General features: G+C 47.5%; 1 protein-coding gene across 1 annotated transcript in view; it reads right to left on the bottom strand.

Annotated features, from left to right (window-relative positions):
- Positions 1-8,708, bottom strand: part of LOC135827712 (uncharacterized) — a 35,437-nt gene extending 26,729 nt beyond the window's left edge. Inside the window, exons 1-3 of the mRNA XM_065340166.1 lie at positions 8,065-8,708; positions 3,560-3,720; positions 1,173-1,244 (exon numbers count right to left, since the gene is read on the bottom strand). Of these exons, the coding sequence (XP_065196238.1) occupies positions 1,173-1,244; positions 3,560-3,720; positions 8,065-8,127 (296 nt within the window). The 5' untranslated portion in view covers positions 8,128-8,708. The remainder of the gene's footprint in view (positions 1-1,172; positions 1,245-3,559; positions 3,721-8,064) is intronic.
- Positions 8,709-14,814: the final 6,106 nt, after the last annotated feature.

The raw sequence follows: 14,814 nt of genomic DNA, 5'->3' as shown, positions 1-14,814 counted from the left end.
GTATAGAAGCCTGTCTCATATAGAAGCCTGCAAAATTCTCCCAAAAAGTTATAATATAAGACGCGGCTTTTATACCCGACTTTATGGAGATTAGAGATTATTCTTTATTTCCACTATGGCCCATGGCCAATAAGGAAGATAATATGATTCAAATCAGTCCAGAATCATATAAAATCAGTCTAGCAAGTAAGGAAACAAACACATTGCAGGGGGATGGGGTTACGATGGGGTACATTGTGAGCTACTACAGGAGCATATGGATGATAGAATGAGGCTAGACGTCATTGATTTAAACGCATGCTTTCTATTTGTTTCACGCAGGTCGGGGGGGGGGGGTTATGGTACCCACATGGCTCTTGCTCTTTGTCTCTTATCACAATCATGAGCAGTCATGTGACACACCAGGAGATGATGTAAATCGCCCGTACACAGGCACTGGCTTTACTACCGCACTGCCTTTGTGTTATGCGCTTCAGGAGCAGCACCTGCGCTTTATCCAAGAGGGTGGTGGCGTTCCTGCGGATGCAAAAAACTCGGCTTCTAGCCGAGCCTCACGCAGACCGTGAGTTATTATTTTCTTGTTATGCGGGTGTCCTTTGACCAATCAGTAGACCCGTGCTCACAACTTTTTTCTTTCTTTTTTTACAAGACAACCACAAACCATCATGGTGCAAACGCCGGCAAAAACGCACAGAGATGCACATAGCGATGGCAGCCGAAGCAGTGGAGGCGGCGCTAGAGCAGCTCAACCGACCACTTTGCCAGCCATTCAGCCCGGCATGGCTGTGACTCCAGGCCTGTACAACGTGGACAGCGTGTGGACAGCCGTAGCCAAAAAGAGTTCTAGTCATGTGACTCACCAGTGCAGGGATTTCCTGGAGTTGGAAGGAACACGGCTCACATTATGCGACCCATTGATGTAGAAATCGGAAGAGCTGAAAGCGACATAGTTGATCTCGCAAACTATTGATGGAGGGATTGATTGAAAATTGGGACTAACATGTCCGACATCATCGGACCCTTTTGATACGGCCGAAGCCAAAATGGCCGTTCCTTACGCTCATGTGCTAGAAATGGAGCATTTACAGTTCCTTTTGTTTTTGTCAAGAATCATTGCAGGTATGTAGGAACTAATTTAACAATTGGATCCATCTGGCACTCTTGCAACTTACAGTTGAAAGAGCTGGGTGATGTTGTGGAACGATGTTGCATTCAGCGTACTGATCCTGTTCTTGCCAAGGTCCCTAGCACAGCGTGTCCGTACAGAACAAAAAGAATGAGGCACGTTTTAAAAAGGAAGTTTTCTATTAGCCGAGTCTCACTCGAACCGTGAATCTATCCTTCTCTTGACAGACGTGCTGCAGAAACTGTCAACATGTGGGTTCAGGACTAGAATGACAATAGAATTTAAGTTGCACAGCCCCATACATCTTCACAGCACTCTTCTGGGCTACGCCAATCACTAAATGAACCTCCTTCAACTTTTTGTGAGAGCTTGGACAATCCACTTGTCCAGGCAAGAAGGCAGCAATGCCTGTTCATTCTGGCGAAGTAAAAAAAATATATCCCTACCAAACAACCAACCTGAAGATGGGCCTTGCCCGAAAATTCGAATAATTTTTCTTCTACAAGTATTGCTTGGTGTAGCCCAGATAGCACCGTTTGGAGAGTGCTGTGTGAAAATGTATGGGTGCACAGTACTATTGAGCGCTGAAGAACAGAGCGCCGAAGAACAGAGCGCCGAAGAACAGAGCGCCGAAGAACGACCAGGCTAGAATTTCACCGAGCACGGCATACCGATGTATACACTGTGACTCAACTGTGCATAGACTGGTTCCCAATCTATTGTTCTTCCTCTCCTGTGACTTAAAAAATCTCAGATTTTGAGTTTTTTGCACTCCATACATAATTTTATTTTCATTATTTTTTATTGGTTTGGTGAGACTCCCACGATAGGTATCCATTTACCTCTGGAGAATCCGTAAATAAACAAAACAAGCAAACAAGCAGACTGGAATAGATGAAATAACAACGGTCCAGGCTAGGAGGCTGACCCCCTGTTTTCGCCGACACACATCACTGTAATGGATGCGGGCTACAGTGAGTGGAGTCTTCGCACTTTGAGAAAACTTGCACAGTCTTTGTAGAGAATCGTGCATGTTCACACCATCAAAGAACAATTTGTTGGTTCTAAGAATGTTCTCGTGTGACGATGTTCAGTTACATTACATGAGTAAGTAGTCACATCAGTCAGTGTTGTGCTCTCTCAGTGTTGCACCTTCTGACTACACAACATCTTACTTATAACTGTTCGTGTTGGACACAAACTACGGATAGCATCGAACACATTTCGGTCCTTTCTTCTTAATTTTTTTCTTTTTTTACTATGTTCACATACCCAGCTCGAAAATAATAAAGAAAGACAATGGTACTGAGACTAGGACAAACGTGACAACTACTGAGCATAATCTAATCCTTGGCTCTCCACCCGAGTCTCACTGAGTAGTCATAGGATTAGGTAAGCAGACAGTGCACGAAGCCCATCGGTATTAGACGGGTGTGTGTCTCTTATTCGAAGTGGCGTGTTTACATTGCAAAAAGTGCCAAGCGCTACACACGCATGTGAGCAGACACACTCATGCATGCATCCACTCCCACGCACGGCTTGCTGCTTACAAATGCCCAACACTTAAGCAACGATAGCAAACAAGCTATGTTAGACATAGCAACGTGTGCTAGGATTTCACCATTGAACGGCTTGCATGGCTGATGCATTCACGATCACTATTTTTTAGCCTGCATACGTGCGCACGCACACGCACACACACACACACACACACACACACACACACACACACACACACACACACACCACCACCACCATGCACTGGCACTATCCCCCCGGAAAATGCTCACTTTTTTGTAATCCTCAGCACACGCCGTCAAAACCAGGGAGTCAGAAAATACCGGTATTTTACGACTCCCTGGTCAAAACCATATTTTCGAAATGCCATGGCAAGAATCGCTCTCTACAATATCTTCATCTTCATCACTGTCATCCGAAACACACTCAATAAGAGACTGGCTCGAGTCTGCCATGGTAAACAATTCATAAACTACTCAACAAGAAGCTAACCCACGGAATGCGGAACGTTCTTGTTTGGGAAGTTTTCTTCTCTCAATTTTGATACACAACGGCCAAGTGCTCCGTTTCCCCCAAAATGCTGCATCACAAGCCGAAAGTGCTGGGTTCGCGGATTGTACCGAAAATGCTCAAAAAAATGCCGACATATTACGCGGGGGCCTACACAGAAATGTACGCACACGCGTGCATACCCATACACACACACACACACACACACACACAAACACACACGCACACACACACACACACACACACACACACACACACACACACACACAAACACACACGCACACACACACACACAAACATAGTAAAAAAATATAAAATAAAAACACACACACACCCTCACACCTTCACCCGACATACACACAGAACTAGGCAGGCAACACCGTATACTAGTAACTGAGAGCATACAGCACGGTTGTTTCCACGGGCAGGTTGTCCGGTACCACATTCAGCTGCCGATCATAGCAATTGACAGTCTGAGGCCACCTACAGGTGCACCCACTTGGACATGCTATTGCGTAATGTTGCGCAACAGTAGAGAGGAGCAGCCACATGATACACGTCTGTGCCTGAAGAAAAAAAGAAAGAACAATTATTTTTGATTTGATGGAGAGTTACTCTCAACTCGTATCTATATTTCCTTTTCCTTTTTACATTTATTATTGGCTCAACATCCGAGTTTCAAAAAAAGAACAGATCAGAAATGGCACGTCAATGAGATAGGGAGGAGGAGTCCCTTGAAGTCTGATTCGAACAGAACCAGACTCCAGTCTCATCCCCACTGTTGCTATGCACATTCGGCAGTCGCTCTATTTCTCAGTTTCCGGCGACGGGCCGATGGTATGCGCTTGCAAGCTGCGTCTTTTCCAGGGCTTGGTCGGCCAGGTCAGTAATCAAGGCAGGGCAAGGTGGGGGAGGGGAGGGGAGGTACTTGTCCCCTTTGGACAATTACCTCTGGGTTACTTGTGACCCAGTTTTGGGGATATATTGGGCGCTTTCGATTACTCGCATTTCGGTCAATTCTAGAATTAGTTATTGTCGTTAGAATTGATTTCATCCAATTCCGTCGAATCCGTCAATTCTGAAGAGAGGGCGGAATTTCTCTAATTCTGGCGCCAGAATTGCACAGTCGGTGTGTTACCGGTCGGTCTGGTCATGACTCAAGCGCGCGAAGAGTCTCCCTGGCCGGCATGTGTGCGATGCTGGGTCCACGTGCGCGCGAGGGTGTCGTGATCTCTTTTTACGATTCATCAATTTTGTTTGTGACATGAACAAAATGCGTTGTGAATTCCAGTCGTTCGTTTACAAGGCCGGAATCCGCTCATTCTGGTCATTAAAAAAACCAGTTGCAGAATTGTGTAAACGTGTAATCGAAAGCGCCCATTGACTACTTTTCTTTGCACTTCAAGGAAATGGGGGAGTGTGTGTGTGTGTGGGTGGGGGGGGGGGGGGGTGGAGGGAGTACTGCACCCACTGACACCTTGACAGTAGGGAGTCTTGAAACATTTGGTATTTGATGACCCCCTGGTTGACAGGCTGCAGACAGCCGCAGACAGAGTTCCCAGTGCGAATTTTTTACACATGTAAAACTGGGAGTAATTTTTAGAAAAGGAAAAGGACCAAGGAACTACAAGCTTCGCTAAAATGCCCACTATAAACACCAGAAGTTGCTAAACAATCAGCTCATGCGATAACATTGCACGACACTGACCGACGGTACTGACGTTCTACAACTGGCTAGCAGCTCTGGCACGTCTTGGATGCGCACTCCAACCCGCCTTCCAACTTGGGAGGTTCTAAGTTATAGAAATAACATAAGGGGGGGGGGGGGGGTATCCGAGTCCATTCCAAAACAGAGAGTCGTAAAAATATTACTATACGACTCCCTGTTTTCCCATGATCACCTAGTGCGTGAAATCAGAAGCACTACACTTTTTTTCATCCCCTTGTTCTTGTTGGAACTAGCCCTGCCTTTCGGTATTGAACTCTTTTTTGGACAGCCTGAAACCTCTGTTTTACGGCTCCATGATGTACGTACAGGAGTCGCACGTGAACGCACCCGGCTCTGACCTGGCCTGCGAGAGTTGTGCCAGGTACCCGTATCTACCCTGTTGGCTTGAAATCCCAGAGCAGACACTCTTTCCAGCTGCATGCATGACTGTCGACAGGCCCAGTCTCTTGCACTGCTCATCGACATTGTTTAAAAACTTCACCCAGTGCTCAAAGAACGCTCTTCCTCCAAACTGTCGTCATCAAGCACAATCTGCTGGTACTCAGTTTGCTCACCTCACAAAGATTCACCTAGGGTTCCCTGTAACAAGGCCATGCCTGTTGGGACTCCCCTAGTCAAACGAGAGAGCTTGGAAGCTCAGGTCCCTGCGCTATGCTTTGTTGCCTAGCTCATCGTGCATGTTGTTAGAACTGATGGAAATGCTTTTTCCATTGATTAGCTACATCATTGTATTGCAAAAACGTTTCAATGAGATACTGAAGTAACGTCTTCTGCATAGCTATGGGACCGGCGATGACTCTGCCGATCACGGGCGTTCTGGAGTCGACGGGATGTCTGTCCTGACGTTTCCTGTGACCGGCGCTGACTCTGCCGATCACGGGCGTTCTTCTTCTTCTTATTATTATACTGACGGCAACTAACATCCATTCTGATTGCATTTACTCGTCTCCCTACTTCGTATTTCTTTCCAGAAAATCTCCCCATACAGCAGAGAGTCGTTTACATAATATGGCTCCCTGCTATACATCTACATGACTGTATATACGTTATAATTATTATGCTATCGGCCTACATGCGATTCCCGGGCTGGTCGACAGGCGGCCCAGCCAGCCTGCTAGTGGGATCTCGGCCTCGCACACAAATCCACACAAAATGTTACTGCACTGAATGCATTCTCCCCGATACACTTCGCATATATACTCATTCTCTTGATGGTACCGTACTCTTGATGGTACGGGACAGGTACAGGATAGCGCCAGGCATGTCGATGGCACAAACAAACAAAAATATTGTGGCCAGCTGTCTTTGCTGGTACGGTACAGTACGGGACAGATACGGGATAGCGCCAGGCGTGACACAAACAAACAAACACCAAATTAAAGCTGTGTGGACCCTGGCTAGCGCCAGACGTTACTGAAGTAACGTCTTCTGCATAGCTACGGGAATAATAAATACTACTACTACTACTACTAAAAGGAAACAATGGAATGATGTAGCCAGTTGGGACTCCCCTGGTGAAAGCACTATTTTCTGTGGGTTTTTGTTTCTGTGGAGTGATCGCCGGTTCCGACTCCCCTGCAAGGCATGCGCTAAGGATTAAAATGTGCTCAGACACAATGTCCTGCCAGTTGCAAAAATGGCCGGACATGTCCGGAAATGCAAATTTTCACATCAAATCGCACAGTGTTCAGTGTAGAATTAATACCATCAAAATGTTATCATGATGTGAAAAGAGTCCGACCTTGGCTGCTGCTGCGTCGTCAAGTTTGCACAAGGCTCGAGCGATTGGCGCATACTCTATTGGGTTTCCGCTTGACTCACGGCTCCTTGCCAAACAATGCCATGGCATGGCGATGCATTTCAGAAGCAGCATGATCTTTGTAGGCTGATGTTTTCAGGTGCCTTGAGCCAACGACGAAGGAGTCAGAAAAATTCTTGATACTGCAAATTTTATCAGCAAAACGGGAACACATCTTACACTTCAAATTTTCGACAACGCTACGATCTGAGGGACTGCGCTCATACTCATAGCTCAGCCAAACAGAAGTAAATTGAAAGCTCCCTATCATACTCAGCAACCCACTTGTCACAAGTGGTCGTCTTGACTGCTCTGGGCTTCTTTCCAAGCTGAGCACCCGGAGTCAGCCGTGCTTGGCTTTCTCTTGCCAGACGACATCACTAATGACTATGAGACAAAGGATTGACGTGCCTTTTCTTTTTTGTACTTTGCAAAAAAAGTGTGCGGACACTTTGTCCGGATGTGTACAAAAACATCCGGAAACTGACCGTAAACGGTCGGAAATTGTCCGATGTCCGACCGTTATTTCGCGCCCTGCCCTGTCTAGAGTAATACCGGATTGTACGGGCAGAAAAACGGCAGAATGTGGCATTTTGTCTGGTGCGTTGCAAGTATTTTTGGTGTCCGGAAAAAGAAAGGGAACGAAGAATTCGAGGAACTTCTTGCCATAATCGTTGTAGGGCTCTACGAATTTCAATGCTTTTCGATCAGAATCTTAGCATTACTGGTACTTGACTAGCCAAGGTCTTCTCCCAGCCACTCACAGGAAGATACATCATGTAAAGTAGACTGTTCCATGAGGGCATGCCATGAGGGCCTGCCATGAGGGCCTGCCACCATAATACGAAAAGAAGAAAATAACCCCGTTACAGTTTTCTTCCATTTCTCCTTTATATATTTTTTGAGAACCGGAGGAGTTCGCGAGCACCTTTCGCACCCCCTGGATCCGCTTCTGATCATTGTCTCGACATAACAGCTGCATGTTTGCGGCACAGGGGTGGGGGAGAAGAGGAGAGAGCAGATGCAAAGAACAAGAAAGGGATGAGTAATGAACCACTGTACGACTGTAGTTTGCTGTAAACACTGGCTGGACCAAACTATGAAATCGCCCATACAGTTCTGGCTAGAGAAATTCGATCTTATGCAGTTATGGACAGTAACTATGGGATCAAGTGTGGAAGGTAGTGTTTGTGATGCTGGGACTGCATAGTGCCAGAAGTGATCTTTTTCACGAGGTCGAGTTTCTCTGGCCATGCAGGAATGCGTTAGGTAGATCTAGGAAGTTTACTAAACCAACCAAACCAACCAAACTGCGTGCGATGAATGAATGAATGAATGAACCCAGCGCCCAGCCACGGAACTACTTTACTTTAGTAGTCTTACCCAGTGCATAGCTGTTCGAGGGCCCATCCTGTCCACTGCCAGAGGGCTCGCTTGCCTGAGCATCCGGTGCACGGAACACCAGCTCCTGCGGTCCTGGACGAATCGAGCCGCACAGGGACCTCAAGCAGGTGAACAGCGGGGCTACTGGTGTATAATATTATAATTATTTCCAGTTCAGCTAGCAGCGCGCAGGCTAATCTTCCGCGGCAAGTCGCAAGTAGTTCACTAGTAGTTGTCTTGGCACGGAGCGGCTGCAAGAACGCCTGCTTCTTCGCCGCGGGCCAGGTCAGGTCTGGGTTGGTTTATTATTGTTTTCCAAGCGTATACGCATCCGAAGCAAGGGCAAGAAAGGTACTGTACTGCACTGTACTTGAACGAACTCAAGTCTCCAAGGTTTGGCTTGCATCTTCCATCTTGGGCAGAGGATCATTATTCGGCAGAGCACGAATGTAAACGACGTCAAGCGAATGGGTAGCGGCCAGTCATGTTTGGCGATATTGGGCGAAAACGAGATGTTTGCGATGATTGGGTAGCTACCTGTTTTAGTGTTTAGATCTATGCCAGCTGCTATTGTCAAATACAGCGCGGGCGGCGCTAAAAATAGTAGCTGTAGACCTACTTTCAACTGCCCTTGTCACCTTTTTTAGGCTTTACATCAGGGATTCTACTGTCACTACATACCTGGCTGGGCTAGGCTAATAGTAATACTAATAAAAACGTGGACCAGCTAGCTCCTGCTTGACCCTGCCGGACTCGTGCAGCCGAGTATCAAAATGCATGAGGTGCGTGATAGCGCATGCATTTACTGACTAAGTACAGTCGGACTCTGCACAGACTCGGCCACATACAGTGAAACCTGTCTAAGGCGACCGACCCCTCAAGGGACGAGAAAAAGTGGTCGCCGTGGCCAGGTGGTCTTCTTACCCAGGTTCAGTGGGTCACGTGACCATATTATCCACATGTGATACATCATTAATGATCAGTGCAGCACACACCTAAGTCACTGACCTATGCTAGTCTAGCACGACTCATGTGCCTGGGCCATGGGGTCCTCAGGCCTGTCAAATCATTGAAATGTCGTGCATGCACCATGTACATCTACACTTCCTGCACTGATGTGTAGATCTACCATGCCTGGTGCACCATGCAATGCATACATTTACATGACTAGCACTGTACAAAGCGGTCGCGGGTGGGTGGTCGCCGGTCGCGTTGAGCGAGTGGTCGCCTTATCCGAGGTGTTTTGAATGTGAATGCGTCCGTGACAAGGAAAAGTGGTCGCCATGGTCGAGTGGTCGCCATATCCGAGTGGTCGCCATTACAGGTTTTACTGTACATTGATACAGACTCAGTGCGTGCCCAGTCTGATCGTTTCACAAAAATAATTCATGAGCATAGACCTACGTAGATCTACGTATACTTCGAAGTCCGAGCACCTGCCAAGTATCCCGATTTCACGAAACCCCGAGGAAAATCCAGGGTTTTGGCTCCGGAAAGCCATCATGCACCTCATGCATACATAATACCTGGCAAGTACTGAAGTGTACTTGGCAGGTATACATTAGGTGCATGATTGCTTTGCAGTGCGTGTATGCATAATTTCTACTTACTCAAGAGTCCACCAGGACCACGGTGGGTACGAAAATACTAGTGGTATAAATGACTCAGTCGGCGATAAGTTTATAGGAAAGCTGGTTGCTCCTCGCACTGAAGGTTGTGCTCTGCCGCCAGCTTGAATGACACGTGACCGACTTACGCCTGCCATCCAGAGCACACAAGAAGTCCTTCGAACCTTCGTTTCGGCACACCTGCAGCAAGAAAGCACCACTCCCTGCTCAGTACACAGTGTTTCGGGGGAATTCACTCCTCATCAGTTGAGCTTGAGTGGGCTGAGGAAGAGTCAACTGAACTACTGTCATACTGATTGTGTCTGAAGAGTACCACTTACACGTGATGCTCTCCATGCCAAACCATCACCAGGAATACAAACTTCCAGAGACTCTCCGTTTCCAGCGCGACAAACGCCTAGCATCGTGAACACCAGATGGCAGCGCGAGTCAGTGTTGCTCATGGATAGGTTAACCAGACCTTGACTCCGAAGTTTGCAGTTTCATTCGCAACGTTGTCACCTCCAAGCCAGCTAGTCGCCAGGCCGCGCTGGCCACAGCAGTATGAATCAATGGAAGCGGCTTGGGGCGATAATTTTATAGGAAAGGTTGTTCCACGCAGAGCTCACTGACTTGTCAGTTTGAGCACTCTGGCACGCCAGTCCACAAAGGACGACCGTAATTGACCTACCTTTCAAGTGCACTATGGAACCTCCTGCTGTCAAGTGCGGTCGTAACCTTGCAAGGATCGATATGAACCAATTCGCTCATGACTTGCATCATTGTGACCTGGAGAATTTTTCAACCGCTCAGACTGTGGATGCCATGTGGTATTCTTGGACTGACAAGATTGTTTCCGTTTTGGACGAGCACGCTCCTGTCCGAACGTATCGGCCTAAATCTTCCTCCCGCACGCCCTGTCCTTGGAAATTACCTGCCCTCCACGACGCTATTCTACTTCGCAACGCAGCACATCGTCGCTGGCGAGCCTCGCCGACTGACATGGATCTACGAACTGTATTCACATCAGCACGAGCCGAGGCTAAGCGAATGTCCCGACGCCTCAGGGCCCAGTATTACAAGAATCTTCTCACACGGAGTCAGGCAAATGCGCGCCTCACTTGGAAGACAATAAACGAGCTCAGCGGCCGGACCAAAACTCCCACTCCACCCTCTGTCAGTATAGCAGCACTCAGCGAGCAATTCAGTGGAGTAGTCTCCGATCCAAGTAGACCTGTGCAGCTATCCTTACCTTGTGGTCCGTCACCACGGGAACCTTTGCGGGAATTCCAGGCCACTAGTGTTGAGGAGGTATTCACCTTTCTCGTGAGACTCGATGCTCGTAAAGCTGAGGGCAGCGACAGTATTCCGGCATTCATCCTGAAGCATTGTGCAGCAGCCCTCGCCCCGTCGCTATCCATATTAATTAATGCATCCCTTTCGTCTGGCATTGTGCCCGTCTCCCTGAAGATTGCAAATGTTCGACCCCTATTTAAGTCTGGTGACAAGAACGCATCTCGCAATTACCGTCCCATATCTTTGCTGCCAATAGCATCGAAGATCTTGGAGAAGATAGTCCACAAACGCCTGTGTGACTTCTTACAAACCCATTCACTTTTGCCCGCCAATCAGTTTGCGTACCGGCCACAACACTCCACGGAAGATGCCTTGACCTTGGCCATGGACAGTAGTAAGTGCGGGGCGGGTTCTGGCCCACTTTTTGACCTTTGACCTTTGGGCCAAATAAGGCACACTGTGTCGGTCGTGCTTGGTCTGGCCCCGGGACTCCCCCAGGGTTTGACCTTTGACCTTTGGGTTGAATAAGGCACACTGTATCGGGCGCGCTTGGTCTGGCCTCGGGACCTCCTAGGGTTTGACCTTTGGCCCTGCCATGTCATAAATGTCATCATGTTCTTTTCCGTGGCGACCGTGCACTTGTGCACGTTCGGTGCATTCGCACCGGGGAGTAGTAAAATACGTACTACTCCCTGATTTGCACATCGTAGATGTGCAGTGACATATTGCGCATGCGCGCATAAGCACGCGGAGCGTGCGACCTTCAGTGGCCCTGCGGAAAAGACGTATACACAAGGTGGACTAGTACACGTGTCATTATACTAATCCCTGATTCGCACTTCGTAGATGTGCAGCAACAAGTTCACTTTCCTTGCATTCGTTTTATTCGCACATCGTAGATGTGCACTGACAAGTTGCCCTTACTTAGCGTGCGACTTTCAGTCCCTGACCCTGCATGCACTATCCATGCATTATAATGCTGGTGTTGTTGTTGGTTGTTGTTGGTTGTTGTTGGTTGTTGTTGGTTGTTGTTGTTGGTTGTTGTTGGTTGTTGTTGGTTGTTGTTGGTTGTTGTTGGTTGTTGTTGGTTGTTGTTGGTTGTTGTTGGTTGTTGTTGGCTGTTGTTGGTTGTTGTTGGTTGTTGTTGTCGGATGTTGTCGGTTGTTGTCGGTTGTTGTTGGTTGTTGTTGTCGGTTGTTGTCGTTATTGTGTATTGTGTTTTAATCGTTATTTTGTTCATTATCCAGGAGGATTTTGCTATGATCCAGTACCATTTTTTCGCATATATGACACAAGTGTGTGTAACCTTAGTGTGTCGTGGGGTATGCTGATTGGATGTGAGGTGACGAGAGTATGCTGATTGGTCGATAACAATTAGTGGAAGGGATAAAGTAATGCGTCAGGATCATTACAGTTGCATTTGGCACCATGGAGTTTCAGGAGGAAGTTGAATTTTGTGATGGGTGTAACCATGAAGAAATAGAAACGGAAGAAGCTGTCGTTTGCATGAAATGTGGTCTAGTCTTGGGCTCTTTGTTTGCGCCAGAGGCAAATGTAGCAGAGCGTGTAATGCTGCCCAGTAAGCCTTACACAGATGTGCAGCGACTGGAATCAGTGGATAAAAGTCTGGGGGCTTTTATCGAGAAGGTGGGAGTGTGTAAGCCGCTATACCCATCGCTTTTTGAAACTCGGCAACGCCTCTACGCTATGAAGAAGGGCAGTGAGTATAGAGCTCTGAATTATGCCATCGCCCTGTCATGCATTTACTATGAAGATGAAGAGATGGTGCAGATACTCAGTCTTCATCTCCCCAGAAGCAAAGATGCATGGATGAGAAATGCTTCCCTATTCAAGACTTCCCCAGTGTTCTTCAAAATGTGGATGAAGGTCATAACCCCAAAGAAACTACGTAAGGCTCACTTTGAACGGTTTATTGAGAGGACGGTGGATATGACAGAGCAAGAAGAACAGCTAATGATTGAACTCATCCAACATTATGGAGTTGAACCGAAGCTACCACTTGCTGCCTCACTGGCTTATGATGACTATCCAGATGCATTGATCTATATACTATCCACCATTGTGCAGGCATTCTAAACTGATTTAAGGTGCACGTATCATCACTTGCTTGGAGAATATTGTTCTTTATGAATCATACAGTCAATTTCAACCGTAATCAAACCATCCATTGCATGAATTCGTTGAATTGAAAAGAAAGGAAACATTTCTATAATCTCACTCTGGTTTTTCGTATTATGGAAAAAGTATTGGAAGACTCTTTGCACTGTGGCCCCGAGGACCTCTGGGCCCCGGCGGTCCCACGTCACCCTGAGGGCCTGGCGATCCTTCAGGTCCTTGGGGCCCTATGTTTCCTGGGGGTCCTTGCGGCCCTGTAGCACCTATGTGTCCTGATGGCCCTTGGGGTCCTTGCAGTCCTGTGTGGCCCCTTAAACCTTGCAATCCAGATTCCCCAGTCGGGCCAGGACTTCCTTTTGGTCCAGGAACCCCTGGTCTTCCTCGATGTCCTTTAAGTGATCCGAATGCAGTCCAACCCGCAATGAGTTTTTTATATACAACGAGGGTGGTAGCATCCAAATAGAAGTCACCCTGTCTGCCGATGGGTGGCGACGGAGGGTCTGCTCCGCTATACCAACCAAATCCTGGATCACCTTTAGGACCTTTCATTTTGCGGATTTGGGCTAATTCCTTCTTCACCCACCCAGCAGGTACAGCACAGGTGTCCGACACACCGTCGTAATCCAGCCAGCATAAACGTTTGCCATTCATGTGCAGATTTCCTCTCATCCTCACGCTGCCATCCGTTTTCAAATGGGTTTCGTCATCTATCACCGTTGACTCCGCGAATTCTTTGATTCGACCCTCCATGATCTCAGCATCTGTTTTATTCAACTTGCTGTTCTGTAGTGCCCCGACATTGTACATCAGGGTGTTTTTGGTGTTATCGTTACCCACCAGAGTTTTGAGTTGCGCAATATCATCCTTCAAGGTTCTTATTGTTCGGCTGGAGGTTTCCTCAGACGGGCTCTTGTGGAAATGCATGCTCCAAAACGCCATCCTTGTTATTATGGGGAAATATTTCCCCTGTACAGTAGGTATGGCGGTGGTACTGTCTGCAGTAAACAACGCTTCTGCCGTTATAGCCGGTGCGTTCACGCCTCATTTTACACTGCGTATCAGGTCTTTGAATACCATAGGGAAACACATCAGTTTGGACACTGCCCAGTTCGAACTTCATTCTGAAAACGTTGATACGGAGAGTAACAAATTGTACGTGGAGACGCAAGAAGGGGAAGTTCAACTCTCCATCCTAACAGGAACTCACACGGATATTGCAGATCTCATTACAGTCATTAACGAGGCACTGAAAAAGTGCAAATCACCCAGATATTGTGTTTTCCTATTCCCGCTATACAAGCCGAGCGAGCATCAGCGTACCTGTCGGGAAAAAAATTATCCTGAAACCCGACTCCCCCAGTGTCGTTCTGGGCTTGGGATCGATTGCAGAATCCGTGACCATACAACCTGGTCTTTTCACATCACCGTATGCAGTTGATCTGACTAGAGGGAGAAGGTTTGTGTTGTTGTATACAGACCTGATCGCCCAGGCCGTGGAATATGAAGACAATCAGGACTCGAGGATTTTGAAGACGTTCCCCATTCAAACTCACAACGGTATCAACAATTACATATTTGGAGAGAGAGACAAACGCGCTCTACTTCCGCACTCAAGCGTTACGGAAATATCATTTTGGCTGAAGTACAACACTGGAGAGTTTATCACCACGGGGTACCCGGCGTTATTGGATCTGAGAATCGAGTAAATTTT

The sequence above is a fragment of the Sycon ciliatum genome, chromosome 11 (genome assembly GCF_964019385.1).
Source record: "Sycon ciliatum chromosome 11, ocSycCili1.1, whole genome shotgun sequence".
NCBI classification, from domain to species: domain Eukaryota; kingdom Metazoa; phylum Porifera; class Calcarea; order Leucosolenida; family Sycettidae; genus Sycon; species Sycon ciliatum.
This window is presented reverse-complemented; position numbering and strand designations above follow the sequence as displayed.